The 18,017-nt window shown below is 40.7% G+C and overlaps 1 protein-coding gene across 2 annotated transcripts; it reads left to right on the top strand.

The window, feature by feature from the left end:
- The first annotated feature begins 12 nt into the window (after window positions 1-12).
- Window positions 13-18,017, top strand: ZNF488 (zinc finger protein 488). Of its 2 annotated transcripts, XM_031063428.1 has the most exons (4): window positions 13-151; window positions 10,190-10,412; window positions 14,284-14,512; window positions 16,462-18,016. In XM_031063428.1, exons 2-4 carry the CDS (start codon window positions 10,197-10,199, stop codon window positions 17,640-17,642), a joined length of 1,626 nt encoding a protein of 541 aa, XP_030919288.1. In that variant the 5' UTR covers window positions 13-151; window positions 10,190-10,196; the 3' UTR covers window positions 17,643-18,016. The 2 variants fall into 2 exon arrangements, with proteins under 2 accessions (XP_030919288.1, XP_005416544.1); XM_005416487.2 differs by lacking the exon at window positions 13-151 and having other exon boundaries at window positions 10,193-10,412; window positions 16,462-18,017.

The raw sequence follows: 18,017 nt of genomic DNA, 5'->3' as shown, positions 1-18,017 counted from the left end.
TCGGCAGCCCCGCCGGCGGTTGCGCTTTTCCTCCCTCCCGGCTCTCTTCTCTCGCCGAGAACTCTCGAGCATCAGTTGCTCTTTTTATTGGTTACAGCGCTCCTCATCCTTCCAACTTCGACAGGTGATCAGAGCATCGTGGCTGTTCTAGGTACTTACCTAGGGTCTAATTGCTCTTATGAAATTGATAAACTTTGTTTGGAATAGCTCTCATTGTTATTCTCTGTGTGTGTGTATTCCTTATATCATGGATATCCATGTAGTAGAAATTTCTCACTTAAGTTAGGAGCTGCTATTGCTGTCACTTTAAAATGTCACATTGATCTTTAAATTTTCAAATCTTTACATTAAAAGGTTTTTGTAGGAATTCCGTCCACTGAAAATGTTTGAAGCATTTTAATGACTTTTTTTCCTGTGAACTGACAGCTACTATTTGAAAGAAATGTCAATAGAAACTTGCTGGAAGATCAGATTTTTTAATAGTTTTGTATTTTTAGTATAGTTGCTTTCAAATAAAAAGCAGTTGCAGTCATGCATGAAATTCAGAATTTAATAATCAATTATGTCTCAGGAGCTTTCCCTTATTTTTGGCTTTTAAAAATGTAACACTTGACAGATTTTGTTACCATGTATTAAGTATAACTGGTACTAGAGAGAGGAATAGAGGAATTTATTTTGGCGGTAGAGTGATTAAATTTATGATTTTTAATGTATAAAAGTACACCAAAGCATAAGCTGTTATTTGAAAATGCAATTATTTTTTGCATTTAACAATTTTCCAGTATTTCAAAGCAAAATAAAGCTGCCTTATGGAACTCTAGAGATACAATTTTCTAGAGAAAATAGTTTTGTAGCCATAGAAATACTAATATAAAGTCAAAATATTTAGATCCTATTAGCTGAATGTAAATTAACCAGATGAGAAAGTACAAAAATAAATTATGTATAAGAATTACAGAGTGTACCAAAGATTTTGCAAAAGAAATTAGTTGGCTAAATCCTAGTATTTACAGATGGATCTTTCCATGTCTGTAATGCTGTGATTCTGTTAATATAATTTTCCTGCAGGACAGTCTTATGTTACCTGCAATTGCTATTGATAAACATCAGGTCAAAGAACAAAATATTTTGTTGGAAAACAAACTATTTTAGGTAAGGCTATTATAATTTAAAAGATCACTTTCAATTGAAAGGTTTCATTGTAGCGAAAAATAACTTATTTATGTTGCCTCCCACAATTTCACCTTGCGAAGTGTCCTTCAGCTCTGTCACTTGCTCTTATTGGAGTTGACATCATGTAGTAAGTTTGGCACAAATGTAAATAAGATTAATGTAAGTTAATACCACTTAGTACTGTTCAACAAATCTTCAGCACCAGCCATGTGGAAGTAACTAATCTTTGTTTAAAAATATTTCTTTTAAAATACAAATTATGAACATGCAAATCACAAAAAATAAATAGGTGTATGTATGGCTTAAATAGGTGTGTGTATGGCTCTCTGTTCAGCTGTGAACATGTGTATGTGGAGGTATATGTTTCCATATTTATGTATTTATGTATGTGCTTACACACCACATGTATATGCTTTTCTGTCAGAAAGAAACATTTGAACAGATATTTCTTTTTTTTTTAAGCTGCCAAAGTCAATAGCAGGACTCTTAAATAGGATCATATCTTAATATAACTTCACATTGAACCAGATAATGTAACTTTAAAGAATTTCTGAAAAAGAGACATCAATGTGAATTGTATGAAGAAGGAAGACAAATATTTATGACTGTTTTCACAAGTTACACATTTTGGTTCATTCTGTTTGTGTTTGGTTCAGCCTGTTTGTGTTTGATTGATGCTGTTTGTGTTTGGATCATGTTGTTTGTTTGGCTGTTGTTTCTCCATTTTCTGTGGCTGCATACAGGGAATGGTGGTTTTGTCTGCATGGGTGCCTGGGTGAAGGAGCCAATGCACAGATCTATGTCAGAACAAATGTGTTAGCACAGATTACTGTGGTCAGGGCTGCTGTTTATGTGAATCAAGGATTTTGCTGAAAGCAGGCACACACATCTGTGTGACAAGTAACTTTCCTAGACTGTGTGACAGATGAATGGTTGCCTTCTTTGTTCCCCCTCTCATGGAATAACATTTGCTTTCTGTTCTTTTTGGATGTCCCTGTAAAATTCAAACTTCCTGTGATGTTTTGGAGCATTATGTCAATTGCTGAATGGTGAACAATGCCAGAGCAGCAGGTGCAAAACCCGACCAAGTCTTTGAGGTGACCACCAGCACAATTCAGGCCTGGATATGAGATACTGTGAGCTCTGAACTGAAAGGTATCCATACAGTGTATGGCATGTACAGCTGTATAAGCAGTTGAAATTACATATTCATAACATTCACAGTTTGATATTCCTCAATCCTGGCTGAAAAATTGAAATAAGCTCCCTTTATTCTACAGAAACCCAGTTTTTTCCTTTGTCCTACAGAAACCCTGTTTTTTAGGTCTTAGGCCTTGAAACCACAAGAGTGAAGTGGTGGATAAATGCACTGCTTCAGTAAATAGAACAGCTGTAAGCCAGTGAAGAGTCAGCCCTTCACACAAAAATAAAGTCTTTGAGAGCCGGTAGACTATGAAGCTATAGTCATCTCCTCTTTATGCACAGGTGGATTGTCTGATTTATGAGTGACTTGTACAGCCCAGTACCATCCAACGGGGTCCATTAGATCAGACACAGTGCCAGACAGAAGCATTCATTCTGTCCTTGGGACCAACCCAACTGGAAAGGAATATTGACATTTTATGCATCATGAGGCCAAATGCCTAGACCCAGTCTGTTTGAACCATCTGGATTGCAGAAAATAAATGTACTTCATCCTTTCCAATGGATGCAGCATGCTATTACTGTTGCTCATTGTCCAGTTTGAAGTATCAAGAGTTCTCCCAGTGCTTGCACTCCATTTCTTGTAGTTGAGCACTGGAAGAGATGGAACAGAGACCTCAGTGGCCCTGTTCATGTTCTGTCAGATTCAAAACCTCCAGCTAAATCCAAGGAGACTTCATGTGGAACTGTGCAGCAACTGTTGCATCACACATCCCAACAAGGGAGTATTAACCAGGCTTTCCAGCTGTATGGGACAGCCCATTCCTTTCCTACCTACCACATTTCTGGCCATGGAAGAGAGTGGAAGTAGAAATAGGGGTTCAGTGTGGAAATCCCAAAAACCATAGGGAAGTTTGGTGCTGGGCTGCCATTTGAGAGCCAGTGGGGTGAGAGTATGTACATCTGCTGGGACTTGTTCAAATCTCAGTTACTTTCTCATCAAACCAAATTTGATGCTCAATCCCAGGCATTTTGTTCCTGGACATCAGGCAAAGACTGGAAATTGCATCCTTGTGGTGGTCTTGGAGACATGATGTGTCTTCATCTGCTTTGGAGAGGGAGGTCTGTGTGCCTGTGTGGCAGCTACCATGCATCAGGAGAGGGGCCGCTTCAACTTCCCTATTCTCAGAGAAAATAAGAAGAAACCTGAAAGTTTTTCTTTCAGTTTCCACTTCTAAATGGCTCCTGTGTGTCACAAGACTTGTTGAAAGCAAATATGGAGCTTGAGGTATTTGTTAATTTCCAATCAGTGATTTTAGCTCTGTCTTCTTCATTATTCCCACAGAAGTTTGAGAGATTGTTCATAATAAAAAGATTTGGCAGTTTCATGATTCACTAGGCTGGGTATCCAGCCAAGATATAATGATGCTGCATCAACAGCTGTCAGCTTACATTGCATGTACTGGGGATTTCAGATGATGGAAGGGAATTTGAAGACCACACAGTCTTAAAATAGTAAGAACTGGAGAGCTGGTCCCTGAAGGTATTGGGATGATACAATAACAAAGTCATGAGCACCCCATAAACTTGAAGGACTCTAATCACAATAAGACCTCCGTAAGGGCCCAGTTTCTAAAAGCTCAAACTAGACACCAAACTCCACAGCCCGAGCTGCCTCCTGATCATTCCAGAACAATCTAGGCAGTGAGTTTCCCTATTTCTACTCATTATTTTTAGCTGCTTGTCAGGTTAGAGTTGTGCAGCTGCTGTACAGAGAAGTGTGAAGAAAGAAAGCTGGGGAAGCCTGGAATGCCAAGGGAAGACCATTTCCATGCATCAGGCTAGTTCAGTCCTGATTGTATTCCACTCTTTCAGATTCTGTTCATCTCTGCAGTCAACAAATTCCTCCTTGATGCGTAGTTGTATTTCCTTCTACTTCTTCACAGATGCCTAGCTCAGGTAAGCACATCAGGCAAGTGTGACTGAATCATGCCAGGAGAACAGGGGATATGTTAGATGAGCAGTGCATCAAGAGCTGTGAGGAACTGAGAAGAGAGGTACTCAAAATATGCCCCAACTGTAGCCCTGCAAAAAAAAAAAAAAGGTAAAAATTCCAGTCTCCACAGGTTTAATTATTGTTCTCTCATTTACCTCATCAGTGCTAATTGGGCTGTTCTTAATGCATGGATGTGACATGGCTCACTGGAAGGAAAGGGACCTCTGGATCAGCCACCTTCTTGCTTCCCTGCAGGATCACTGCTGGGATCCAAATCTGTGGCCAGTAAAAATGGAAAGAGGAAAGAGCATAATCAAAGCTCAGAAATTTGGTGTGTATTGTCTTATGTCCATCTCAAAGATGGACAGGTTGCTAAACCCAAGACTCAGAAATGAGTGACGTATGGGTAGTTTTTCTTAAAATCCAGAGAAATTCTTTCCAAGGTAATCCAAGATCTCCTAGGGGCATAATATCTGTCTGAGGGGTAGCAAACCAAACCCCCAGATGGCTTTCTTCATCCCAGAAAAGCTGGGAATGGCAACACATAGCTGTATCTCCAAGTATTTTTGTAAAATTTTCTTCATATGTGTGGGATTTTCATCAGTGAAGGTGCAAAGAAATAATTTTGTGCTCAGAAAGACCTGACTTACACCCAAGCTGAAGCACATAAAGTTTGTCTTGCAGTAGCAATGAGCTAAAAGAAATTACTTGTTTAGACTTTTCATGCTTTTGAAGGACTTCTCAGCTTGTGATTGAATTTAGGAAACAGGGTTTGGTTTCAGGATTTGTTTCATGGGTTCTGAGATTATTTTTTAAAGCAAGAATTCTCCATTCTTTTATTTGATTCTCTGCCAGTTTCCTTCAGTTTTTTTTTTATTTTTCTGCTTTGCAGTTCACAGCTTAAATAAATGGAGAAGAAAACCTGGTATAGAAGAAAAGCAATTGTATAAAACACAAGAATAGATTTTCTCACTTTTCTATTTCGTATTCCCTTGAAATTTCCTGCATGTGTAAAGAATCCACAGTTCTTTATAACAACAGAAAATAATAAATGCTGCAGACAGAACCACTCTGTCTGCATCAGCTCAATTCTTTTATTATCTGTAGTTTATTGTGCATGACACTGCACGTCTGATCATGGATTCCTCAGGCCGACAGACCTGCTATTGAAATCGAAGGCAGTTTTGGCAGTGGCACAGTCACAGGTTACGTGCTTCAGGGAAAATGCCATCACACTTTGGAGCAGAACGGAGTAAATTAAAAGGTGAAGGAAATGATGGCCCCAGTATTTAATATTTCTGTTTCTCTTTTGCTTTCAGTTTTGTTGACGTGGGAAATGCAGAGCTATAGTATTTACATTAACCCCTGCTCTGGAGAAAGTCTGGAGTAGATACAGAAATGGCTGGGGAGACTGTGGGGTGATGCTTTCCAGGATCAAATACTTTCAATTATTTTAAAGAGTATCTTCTGTGCCATTTTTTTCCAGCTAGGATAATTGCTTTGAAAGTGATATAACTATATGCAAATTAATCTATAGTTAAAATGGAAGTAAAGGTGAAAGAGAAGTAGTTATTGACAATTTTGAAAATCAAATTAATTTTAAAGGAATAGTTTTTATTACCTGCTTGTGTTTTTGATTGTGAAGAGCAAAACTAGCTAAATAAGTTCTGGCTGAAACTGTTCCCCTCTTGCAAATGTGATTAATTTGTTTCCTTCCCACTTGCATAGTTGATCATAATACTGAGCAGGGCTACTAAGTGCCTTTAGGGCCACTAAGAAGCACCAAATGATGCCACAGTTCAATGTGGTCACTGTGGCAAGGAGAATTGGGTCACGTCCTCTGAAAATAGAATTCAGGGGAGTTCTTTCTCAACTCAGTGCTTCTACATTTGGGAATTTCCAGACATTTCTTAGGAGAGCTTGCAGTGACATCTGAAGGCCATGCAGTAGAAAACCAGGGATCTGAAAATTCCTTTATTTTCCTCTCTGGTAATATGTTTTTCTCATGAGGTACAGGAGCTATGTAAACACATTTCAGGAAGGTAGAAGTTGTAACCCTAATTAGTTAATGGGATGCTATACAAGTGTTAGGAAAGGGGGAGAGACTAGGAGCAGGCTATCTTTAGAGTTCCATCTTGAAGAGCACTCAGGAAACCAAAAGTTGACTAGCAATTTGTGTGCTGCTCTGGAGGCAAGCAGGCTGGGAGCATTTGCTGTGAGCATCATGTATTTAATGTGCTTTTTGATGGAACATTCAGAATTGCATAATCCATAGGGAGTTGCCTGCCCATAGGTCCTTGTTCTTTGACAGATCTGTCACACTTCTCAGAAATCAAGATGCAAAATCCATCACTCAGGGACATGGTATATGTGCATCAGATACTGTCTGGAGGATGAAGAGTCCATTAAACAGCAAGTCCCTAAACTCATCCATAGGAAGAATTCACATCTGTGACAGATAGAATATGGAGAGTACCCATAACAGGTGATCTGAGTCTAATGTGCTACTAAAGCACTATAAATATTCATTTTATTTCAGCCTCTCAGAGATGTCTGTGGGTGATTCCAGAGGGATAGGAACTGCTCGTGCAGAACCTGAGTGGGAACAGCAAGATCATGTTGTATGGGGGGATCCTGGGAAGCAATGGCACTCCCAGCTCTGGCAGTTTGAGCCAAGCATATCATTGCCTGCAGGATGTAGAGCTGAAGATCTGACCTTCACAATGAAGCCTGTGGTACAGTTCTGTAAACTTTGCTACGTAGTAGGAGAAGAGTGAATGAAGTCATATGTACAACAGCTAGTGAATCTGTAAGAAATGAAGGCACAGCAGATTTATTGCTCATTAAAGAAGGTAGCCAAAATGTGGAGATCAATGGCATTAAGACAAGAGTAATCAGTTGGGTGAAGTCATGGGGAACAGTCATTCTCTGTTATGAGAATTTTCTCTCTTCTTCGCTCACTGGAAAGGATGTGAATGATTCACCTACTTCAGCCTGTCAGATTAAAATGGCAGGCATTCTAGCATACCTTCTCCATTTCTCATTATGAGCCCATTTCCAAGTTCTTAATGAATTTTCTTTGACTATGAGGACTGTTGACAAAAGTGTGAGATTTGCATTGAAACCAGATTTTATTATTAGACAAGAGCTCAAGTACTGGGTTCATGGTTTGTTGTAGAATTCTCATTCAGGCTCAAGTCTGAAGTTCCTGAAAACTTAAGGGAGGTTTTATTAAAAAAAAAACCAAACTCTAAGCATCTTGACTGTGGCAGAAATTTTGGCTTTAGATTATAACCAGATGAAAAACATATAGAGATTCAAATTTACATCCAAATTGAAGGGTATTTCAGACCTTTTAGATTTATATTCTGGCCTACTTAGACATGATTTTTTTTCCCTAGCTAATTTCTGCTGTCTGTTTTGAGTGTTGTGGGTGCTGCTGCTGTATTTCAGCAGCTCAGAGATCTCTGGTGGTGGTTTCAAGGTATGAGGTATGCATTGGCTATTACACAGCCGCCTTCTGCACTGGCAGGTGCCACGGTGTAGTCACACTCCTGCTGACCCTCTCTGAGAATCCAGCAGGTGCCCTCTGGCAGTATTTCAGTTCTCTGTGGTAAGGGCAGCAGCTACCAGAGAACCCCCTGCCACCCCTCACCTGTGCAGGAGGCTGGACTTGTTCCAGTACTGCCCTGGATGAATCTGCACTTTGGAGTGGAGACCCCTGAATGAGGGCAGGTCAGAAAACCCACAGGATGCAGCACATCCCTTTGCAGAGGTAGCAGCTCAGGTTTGACAGCAGTACAGTCATGTTTGCTCACTGTTATCCCTCAGCTAATGAGCTTGGCTTAGTAACAGAAGCTGAAATCTTGTGGATGCAGAGGGAAGAGCTTTCTCATGCTATTTGAAGACTGTAGAAAAAAATTCACCCTTTTTCTTCTAATAATGTTGTAGAGTATCCCCACTCTCCACTCTAAGTACCAGCCGCACATCTTCAGCCAACACTGCAAAAAGCCAACACTGTAGATTTAAATGACTCTCCCTACCTGACATAACCCTGACCAGACCCTATCAAACCCAGTAGCTGAGGAGGCACCCAAGCTGCTGTTTGAGCAGAGGGTGGCAGAGAGAGTGACCCACTCCGGAGAGAAGCGATTGCTGCCTGACAGGATGTTCAGAACCTGGGGCTGTACAATGCACGGACAGCAGCAGAGATGGGGATGTCCCGCTTCGCTTGCTCACGGGACACCGTGTGATGCTGAGATGTGACACTAGATGGTGCATTTGCCTCGTGATTGGAAAAGAGGGATCTTCCAGTGCCTCTGGAGCAAGGCTGACGGTCACTGTCCCATCTGCTGAGTAATCACAGTAAATCCTTCTCACAGCTTTTCACAAAAGTGACCCTTCCATGCAAGAGTCAAATTCTGTGCTCCCACAGCTGCCAGGATGAAACTTTGAGACTTTGGCACTTACACATGTAGGTTTGGGAGATTTTTTGTCTGATCACATATTAAGTTAACAAGTAATTTAGAAACAAGCAAACTCTTATGTCATATTGAGTTCAAGGGATGCTTGAGGGCATATGTTATCCCACTCTTTGCCTTGGTTGTCTGGTTTAGGCCTTCCTCCTTCTGATGTTTACTACACACTGAATGTCTGACCATGTATTTTAATATTTTTAGGGTAGAGTCTTAGACCTTGCCTACAAGGAATAAATTATACTGAATTAACTACACTGATTTAGAAACTGATTTAGTTAAATCAGTGCAACTCTCCTGAGCACTGTATACCACTTCAGTTTAAGTCATGAGTCAGTGAGTAACAAATCAATTCTGTTGGCAGAGAGTGAGAAAGATTAGACTAGATCTTCAGCCCTTCTATCTCAGTATTTATTAGGCTAAGGCCTCTTCGGGGCTTGTTGCTGTTCTCTTTAATTTTCTCTGCCTAATGGACCCGATCCAGCTCTTGATGGCGTAAATGAGGGGTTTTCCGTGACCTCCAGCTGGGAGCTGGAGATGGCAATATCTTTGTTAGAAACCCAGAGAGGCTTAGAATGACAAATAACTCAAGCCTGTCTTCTCACTACATACTGAGTTCTCACATTGTGGCTTATATTGCAGAAGTTGCATCTACAATAACAAATATATTATTCTACATTCAGAGCTGGAAAAATTTATCCTCTAAAGACAGAAATCTCTACTAACATTGTGCTAGGAATATCACTATGCAAAGAGTCGTAATCTGATTTGATTTTCTCAACAACAGCTGACAACATATACTTTGAGGTGGGATGAAAACAATTATTTTCAGGAATTTCCACAAGCTCTGTGCATTCTGGTTGTATAGACTCAGGACTCAGGTTATTCCTAGTTTCGTAGCAGCTTAACCAGAAACTAGACTGATGTTGCACTCAAGCATAAAAGCACAGCTTTTTCAAAATGTGTTTCAAAAAGTCTTGCTTGATTTTGTTGCTCTTCTCCTTCTCTACCTTTCTTCACACTTTTGCAAAATATTAATAATAAGAAAGATATCTGAGAATATGCTTAAGAATATGCTGAGTTCTACTCACTCAAAATTTTGCTTGTTTTTCCCAAATCTTGTTACTCCTGTCTGTAGAGAGCAGCGGTTGAACTCTTGGACTGTCTGCCTATTCCAGGAAGAGTAATTCACTTGTTTACAAACCTAAGACTTTGGTTTAGTGCAAAGTAATCTTTCTCATTCTGAACTGGATGTAAATAAAGCTGTAAACTCTGTAACCAACAATGTCCTGGCATACTTATACAGTTTACCTGCAGATCCTGGAAATCTTCATATTTCAAGTAGTGATGCCACCTTCTACTTTGTCTCTATGCCAAATGTGATTTCTTATGTTTTTTACAGGTTTATAATGGAACTTACATCTTTGCCTAAATTCCTTTGGACAAGTGACAACAAGCTTCTGCATCACCATTTTCCAGACATACTGGCTACTGTTCATACCACACAAGACATCCCTGAAGAAGTTGTTTTTGGACCATGCATGCTCCAGAACACCCTGCTGGACACTGTAGCTTTCATTGCTCTCAAGTGTTCTGACAGACGGAACATCCACTATGTATTTAAGGTATGAGAAAAATAGGAATGTTTAATGTTAGACCTATCAAAAAGAGGTACACCATCCCTGAGAAAGTAACTTTGCAAAGGGTAGGTTTTTGTTTTGTTCAGCACAAGTAACAGCTCCTTCAAAGAAAGGGCCAGTGCATTTCTGATTTATGAGCTGTAGACTGGAAGGACCTAAGGAAAACTCTGTCCTTTGCAGGATGAATACAAAGTCCCACTTCTATGCTGATGATTGATGACCTGCTTCAGATCTGGCTTGGAATAGGAGGGAAGAGGGACAAATAGTTTAGTAACCTCTAGTTCACCTTTTGTCAGGCCAAAGGAGGTTTATCAGGAGGTGTGACAGCCCTGTGAGAACTGAGGGGGAAGACTGTGCCGTTGCACTGGTTCATGCAGGTGGTACATTCACAGCATTTACTTACTGATCTAGGCAGCTGCTACCCCAGTGTGTTCAGTTATCCTTAAAAGTGAAGCCACAATGGCAGTCAGGCAGCTAGCCCACACACACTTTGGGCAGCCACAACTTAACTGCTGGTAGTACATGGACTTCCTAAAGTCACCTTAGATCTGTATGTCCGTGTTACAGCTACACTTTTCAATCACTGTAGGAAAGGCAGAAACCCCAGGATTGTAATGGACTATCAACTCTCAAGCTCTAGTTCCCCAATTTTTTTTTGTTTCATAGCTGCTGTTTATCATGCTGACCACTTACCCTGGCTTTCTGGGACTTGGAGTGCCTTTCAGTCACTATTGGTCTAGATGAAGACAGGGAGGTGTTTTACAGTGTGAGGAAAGCCAATTTCCCATATTCTATGGCATGGATGGATCTGGGAGAGATCCAGGTTTGCCTAGGATTACTGTGCTGTAGAGGAGAGAAATCCCAAGGCATATGTGTAATGTGGAAGATACAGTTGTTGGGAGATAACCTGTTCTACACTTCTGCTTTAAGCAAATTAAGAGAGAGAAGTAGAGTCTTCAGGGTTTATCTGACTGTTTTGAGTCTCTGGCACAAGTTTGCTTTCTTGGACAGTGTTATTAGTACTCTAGGAGATCAACAAACTCTTTGGAGAGAGACCTGCCCTGAAATAAGGCTTTATTTTTGGAATATTTCTGTATTTCTCCTGGGAGTTTTGAATTACTGTAGAGAGAGCCTCAAAGGTTTTCTACATTGGAAGAGCCCTCTAGAGGGATGGCTTTAGTGTTTTTCTACACTTGAGCTAAGTAATTGCTATGCAGCAATGAAATTGGATGCCTGAGTTGGCTCAGATCTCTGTCTTTTGGCAGTAAATACATGAAATTCTGTGCAAGTAGCTGTTTCAGATGCAATTGGTAGTCCCATATCCTGTTAACTACTCATAATTAAAAGTAAACCTCCCAGAAATCAGGAACTACCATTAGGCTCCTAACTGTGTGTAGTAATTAATTAAAAATTCAATCATGATGCTATGTTGTCATCGTGACACTGAAGTGCAAAACAAAAAATGAGTTTTGCTCTGCTGGGTGTAGTACAAACAGAACACACGCAAAAGTGAATTGGCAAGGTGGCTTTGTTGCAACTGAGGTTTCTGTTCATCATCGTTCATCAGCACTCCTGCAAGACTTTGGGGAATGTTATTTCTAACAAAGGTTTCATCATGTTGGGCTTTTTTATTTAGACCAAAGGAGAACTTCGTAATCTTTTTTTCCTAATTTTCTTGGAGACCTTAATTTGATCTCCTTGGCCAAGTTTGTACACTTGGGCAAAGAAGATGCCTTGGCAGCCATTGGCACAGGTAGCTCTTTTCACTGATTCCTCTGCCCCTTACAGTTTGTTGGGGGTTTCAAGGAAAAGCCTTATTTTCTCTCTTCCAGCATCTCCCAAGGGAGCCCCATTCCTCTGCAGCCCAGCTCTGACTGAGATGCTGGGCTGTGAAGGCCTTACCTCATACATGGGTGCAAAGGGCCCATCTGGGCGATTGACACCTCTAGGAGAGGGTGGATTTAGTGTCTCTAAACACATGGAAAAATTAAAGCTGGTTCATGATTCTAGCTGGCAGCACCCAGATCTTATCTTACATCTGGTACTTCTCCTCACCTACTTGATGCTAACTGAGCTCTTTCCCTGGAGTCCTGAGGGGCTGTGCTCCCTTTGACTTTGCTTAGAGCACCGGGTGGCTGCTCGGAATTTCTGAAACACAGCAACTAAAATATGACAGCCTCTGTCATAGCTGTTAGTTACAGCCACTGTGTGTGGGTGGGTGTTCCTGGGTTGCTGTCAGGCACTTGTATTTCTCAATCATTGTTAATTACCATGGCATTCAGAGAGAACCAGTTTCAGGGCATGCTAATTTATTTTCTTTCTTACACTAAGTAACTTTCATCCTAATGCTCTCTTAATGTTTCATTCTTGTATCCAAGCTACTAATGTGATCAAACTTTTCACGGTACGTACTAGTCAGTTAAAACCAGAGAAATAATTAGCCAAAATATTGTTTCTGGTACCGAACACCAAAGAATGGCTGCCCTGCAATTAGTGGAAAACAAAGAGCTATACATTGCTTGGGGTGAAATTTAGATCATACTTGTCATTAGACATTTTTCATTTGCAAACTTCTTCCTTTCTAAACAATGACTTAGTGCTTCAAAAATTAGTTTTTATGAATATAAACGTTGCCTTTGATCACCCTGTGTTTCAACCTTCAAACTATGAAAATATTCCCTTTCAAATGTTGCAGAGGGCACAGACCTGCTGTGGTAAACACCCAGGAAAAACCTATAAAGAAATAAATAATTCCCTATTCTGTGTAATAAAGTAAGATTGGAGTCACACACTGCGTGAGGAAGACAATGCCAAATGTTTTGTACTTACATTATTTACTTGTCAACCTGTGACTAAATGACTCAGGAATCCTGTGGAGTAAAAATTATATGTGATTTAGGACTATGCTGTAATATACACACAGAACAGAATTTTAATTTGAGCAATAGACTTAATATTATTTTTTAAACTTTTTAGTGCCTGACCTGAGAAATGTTTTTAAACTTAATTTGTTTGGTATATCTGCATGCCCACAAATTGAAAGCAAATCAACCCCTTGCAACTCTCAGAAATTATTTAACAAAAAATATTGATCTGATGAGGTTTATCTGTTTAGATACCTTGAAATTAATTAAATTAATCTAGCAAAGGTAAAATATAATTTTATTTCTGAAAAAAAGGAAAGACATTATATAAGTGCTTCTTAGTTGTATATATTAAAATCTGTATTTTATGTAATCTAGTCAAACATATATGGAGATGTTTACTTGGGGTATTGAATAAAATAACCATGACTTTTCTTACACCCACTGATCCATATCCTCTTATGTCAGTGAAAAACTCCACATGCAACTGTCTTGAGTGTATGTTCATTTCCAGTTTCATACTGCACTGATCTGCACATCTCAGTCTCCAGGTCACAGCACTGGCACATCTCCCGACTCATATCGCCTTTTCATATCCCAAGGATTGAGACCCCTTCTTAGAGAGGATCCCACCTCCTATACCTCTGTGATCCACGCCTGGCACAGTCCCATGGGATGGTGTGCACAGGACAGGGCTGGGGACTGACCAGCACAGCAGTCCTGGCTTTGCCATGGGAGGTCACACATGAACATTGGTGTCCCCTCCTCCCTCCCACACAGCTGCATTCCCAGAGCTCTCAGCCCCCACACTGGGGAAGCCTTCTCCCTGGGATGCCTCTGGATTTGGTGACACTGGCAGGTGTATTGGGCTCACAGCTTTGTCATACATGCTCAGTGCAAGGCACAAACCAGACTTTGTTCTTGGATTGGATACAAATCTTGCTTTGGGCCTCGAGACCTGTGACTTCCCTTCTTTGTGTCCTGTCTCACAGGTGGATGTTACATCTGTGCACAGTCCCACAGGACTGCCCTGGATGAGACTGGTACAAGCAGCTGCCCATAGCAAGGAGCAGAACTTGGAAGCTTACTTGGAAAACAGTCAGTTGTACTATCGCTCCACCAGGAAAATCAGCAAAAATGAGGAGCTGCTTGTCTGGTATGATGAGGAGCTTTCCAGCCTCTTGGGTTTCAATGAGATAAAAGCTCAGAGGCCCCTGAATGGTAAGTGCTGAATTGCTGATTGCAGGGATCACTGAGGACAGAAGGGAGTCTGCATCTTCTTTACTATGTGGTTGTCTTGTAATAATACAAAACATGTGCAAATCCTTCGTTGGTCTGCTAAGAGAAAAGACCTTCTGCTTTGAGGTTTGAGCTAGAGGCACAGAGCAAGAAACAATTTGCAGGTCTTAATGCCATTCTCATTGGCGCTTTCTAGCAGAGGATGGTGCACTAGGGATTCATGCTGAAATTCTTGAGCTATGCAATGGAAATCTATGCACTAACTTAGAGTCCTAAAAGTCCGAAGTATCAGTTGGAAATAGGCCTTTTTTAGCTCACTGACAAATCAGGTATAGGCTAGTGTTCAGCTTTAATCTTGTAAATGAGCAGATCTTTAAAAATACATAACAAACCTAACAGTATTGCATGCAGCACAGTCTGCTTATTTAGTGTTGGACACAGTGGAAATGAGGAAAAGAGCAAGCTTCAATTTCTGAGATGTTGCTGGAAATTCATTGCTCCAAAAGAAGTTGACCTAGAATTTGTTACAAAACTAAAAATCCAGATTCCAGAGACACCAAGCAAGTTAGTCAGGTCCATACCAAGTCTGATTCCAGCTGTCATTTTTTCCAAATTTTACCTAGTCAGACTGGAACAAAACCCTTTCTACATTCCCTTTAGTTGATTTAAACAAAGTTTATATAGATTTGTTAGTAAAGGTGTAGATTGGTAAAGATATGCATTAGCAAATTCATATGATAATGTGCTTGTCTGTAAATTAGTATTAAATTAATTCAGACACATTTATAGCAGGGACTAAATCATTCCAGCTGGTTTCAGGGTATTCTGTTAGTTTCTGTGTGGACACACACTGCCGGCCCTTTGGATTCACCAGGGAAGAGTGTTACTTGCACAAGAAACACTGTATCTAGACTCAAGACTTTAAACTCATAGGTATAATGTTCCACTCATTTCAGCAGCCTTATTTTCTAATAAAAAGTTCAGCTTCTGTAGTTTGTGAAGTGATGTAAGCTGTGCTGAGTCCCAGATTAGGAATTTTTAATTCTACCCAACCAATTAATGAAGTTTCCTATGTATCCCAGGCCTCAGGTGCTGTCTGGCATCACTTGCACTGTAAAACTGCTGTGTGGTGAAATAACGTAACATGGATATAGTTTACAAGGGTTAAGATGTACCATATTTGTGTTGATTGCTGAATTTTGTACCATCTGTTCATGGCAGTCAATCATCCCAATAAACCAGATGTGCAGTGGGTCTGAAGACCACAAGGAAAGTGTGTTCCTTGTTCCTCCTGCCCATCAGTGGCATTGTTTCAATTTGAACATCATTTTCTGTGCCATAGACATTTGTGCCTTAAGGCATATAACAGCTTGCCAATGAGCATGAGTAAGGGCTTCAGGCATTAAGGTCAGATGATTTTTGAACAATATTAAACTTCCAGAGTGTCCTAAAAATAGAGAGTCATGTAAAAATCTTTGAATCCTGGTCTAAAACTCATTATTGCTTGGATACATAGTGTTTAACGTTCATGCTGAATGAAAGCCAGTGACTTATTTAAGAAATGTAGACCCAAATCTGGGTTTAGACTTCAAATCATTTTAAAGTCTAAATGGTTTTATCTAGATCATGGTGTACTGGCCATTTTATGTACTTTTATGTAATATAATTACATTTTATGTAATAAAATTTAGGTTTGAGAGGCTAAATGGAATATTTCTGCCAGTAGCACGGAAGTATAGAAGCAAATAAGAATGAACCATTTTGCATAGCAGGAAGGGACCTGATTCTGCCCTGGCATTAGTTTTACCATGTGTAACCTTGTATGACACAAGAGCTGTTCCTGGTTTTTTGTGTCAATAACAGGATCAGGATCTGCATTCACCCATAATTCCACCTTTGCAAAACTCATCACTTGTTGTCTGTTTCTGCAGAGTTGAGATGCCAAGAGTGTGACCGAGTCTTTAAATGTGAGCATTCCTATCTGTCCCATGTCCGCTTCCTCTGTGTCCCAGAGAAGAGTGCTCTGCTATGGAGAAACTTCCAGAGCCCTAAAACTGAAAAGGGCAGCCTAGCTGACCAGACCACGAATTTCCACAGCCTGGCAAGGGACCTGGAAGTCAAAATGGCAGCTTGTAAAGATGATGCACATGGTCTTATTGGAGAAAGGAGAGCAAAGTCTGAAGAGGCTGAGAGCAACAGGAGCAGGAAAACAGTGCTGTTGGAGAAAACCAATAACTTGACTGAGGAACGTAACTGTGGGGGCAAGGAAGAGGTTGGGGGAGAGCATGCATTGGCTGGTTCTTTCAGGAAGCTTAGTTCAGGGAGGCAGTCAGCTAGGAAGGATGCTTTAGAGCAGAAGCAGAGTGCTTTCACTGAGGTCAGGAGGATGAAAGAGAAGCTGAGGAATGAGAGACTGCAGGAGTCAGAGCAGGAGGATGGCACGGCCCCACTTGGTAAAGAGCAGGTGTCAAAGGAAGTGTTGCTGAACTCCTCTGGTAGTGCTTTCTCCTTTGTTTGGCCCACCAGAGCTCGAGGAGAACAGAAGAGTGCTTTCAGCAAGCCCAGTAAGTGCGTAACAGAAAGAGCTGCAGTAAATTCTTCTCATCCCATGAGTGAGTCAACAAAGAGCCTGGGGGAGCTGTCTGGCTTCATTGCCACCGCAGACATCATGTGCTGCGGCAGTCTTCTCAATTCCAAGTTCTTTGTCAGTGATTTGTGTAATGCTCAGATGCTGCAGACAAGCATCACTCGGAGCAATGTTTTCCCGTATACCTCAGAACCGTGGCTCAAGCAAGCAGGAGGACAGTTACAAAACACCACCACCACTTCCTCCTCCTCCTCCTCCTCCTCCTCCTCTTCTTCCTTGACTCTTCTTCCCCCCACCTTCACATCCTTTGGAGTGGCTGCCCAGAACTGGTGTGCCAAATGCAACCTGTCCTTTCGCATGACATCTGATTTAGTCTTCCACATGCGGTCACATCACAAGAAAGAATATTCCTCAAGTGAATCCCAGTGCAAGAGGAGGCGGGAGGAGAAGCTGACGTGTCCCATTTGCCACGAGTACTTCCGAGAACGCCATCATTTATCCCGGCACATGACTTCTCATAATTAGAGCTGTGCAGGCAGATGTCACCAAGGGACCCCGCAGGTTGGATGAAGAAGGGAATGATAGTTCGCTTCAATCCATTTCTTTTTGAGTTTACATTAATTTCTTTCAGGAAATCACTGTTTACAATAATTTATAATAGATGCTTTGCAAAAAAAAAATTAAATGTTTACAAGAGTCTGCGTGGGTTTTAAGATTTGAAAACTCAGCCTAGCCCTTGTCAACCTATTTTTGAGGAAATAAAATAGTGAAATGTATCCACATGCAGTGTTAATTTGCAGAGTAGGGACAAAACTATAGATTTGCAAACAGAGTTGTCTTTGCTTATATTTGATTTGCTGGTGTCTGTGCAGTACAGTGTAAATACAGAAATAACAACTG

This window comes from Geospiza fortis, unplaced genomic scaffold, assembly GCF_000277835.1.
Source record: "Geospiza fortis unplaced genomic scaffold, GeoFor_1.0 scaffold130, whole genome shotgun sequence".
NCBI classification, from domain to species: domain Eukaryota; kingdom Metazoa; phylum Chordata; class Aves; order Passeriformes; family Thraupidae; genus Geospiza; species Geospiza fortis.
The sequence above is the reverse complement of the archived record's forward strand: the minus strand, read 5'-3'. Positions and strand labels throughout refer to the sequence as shown.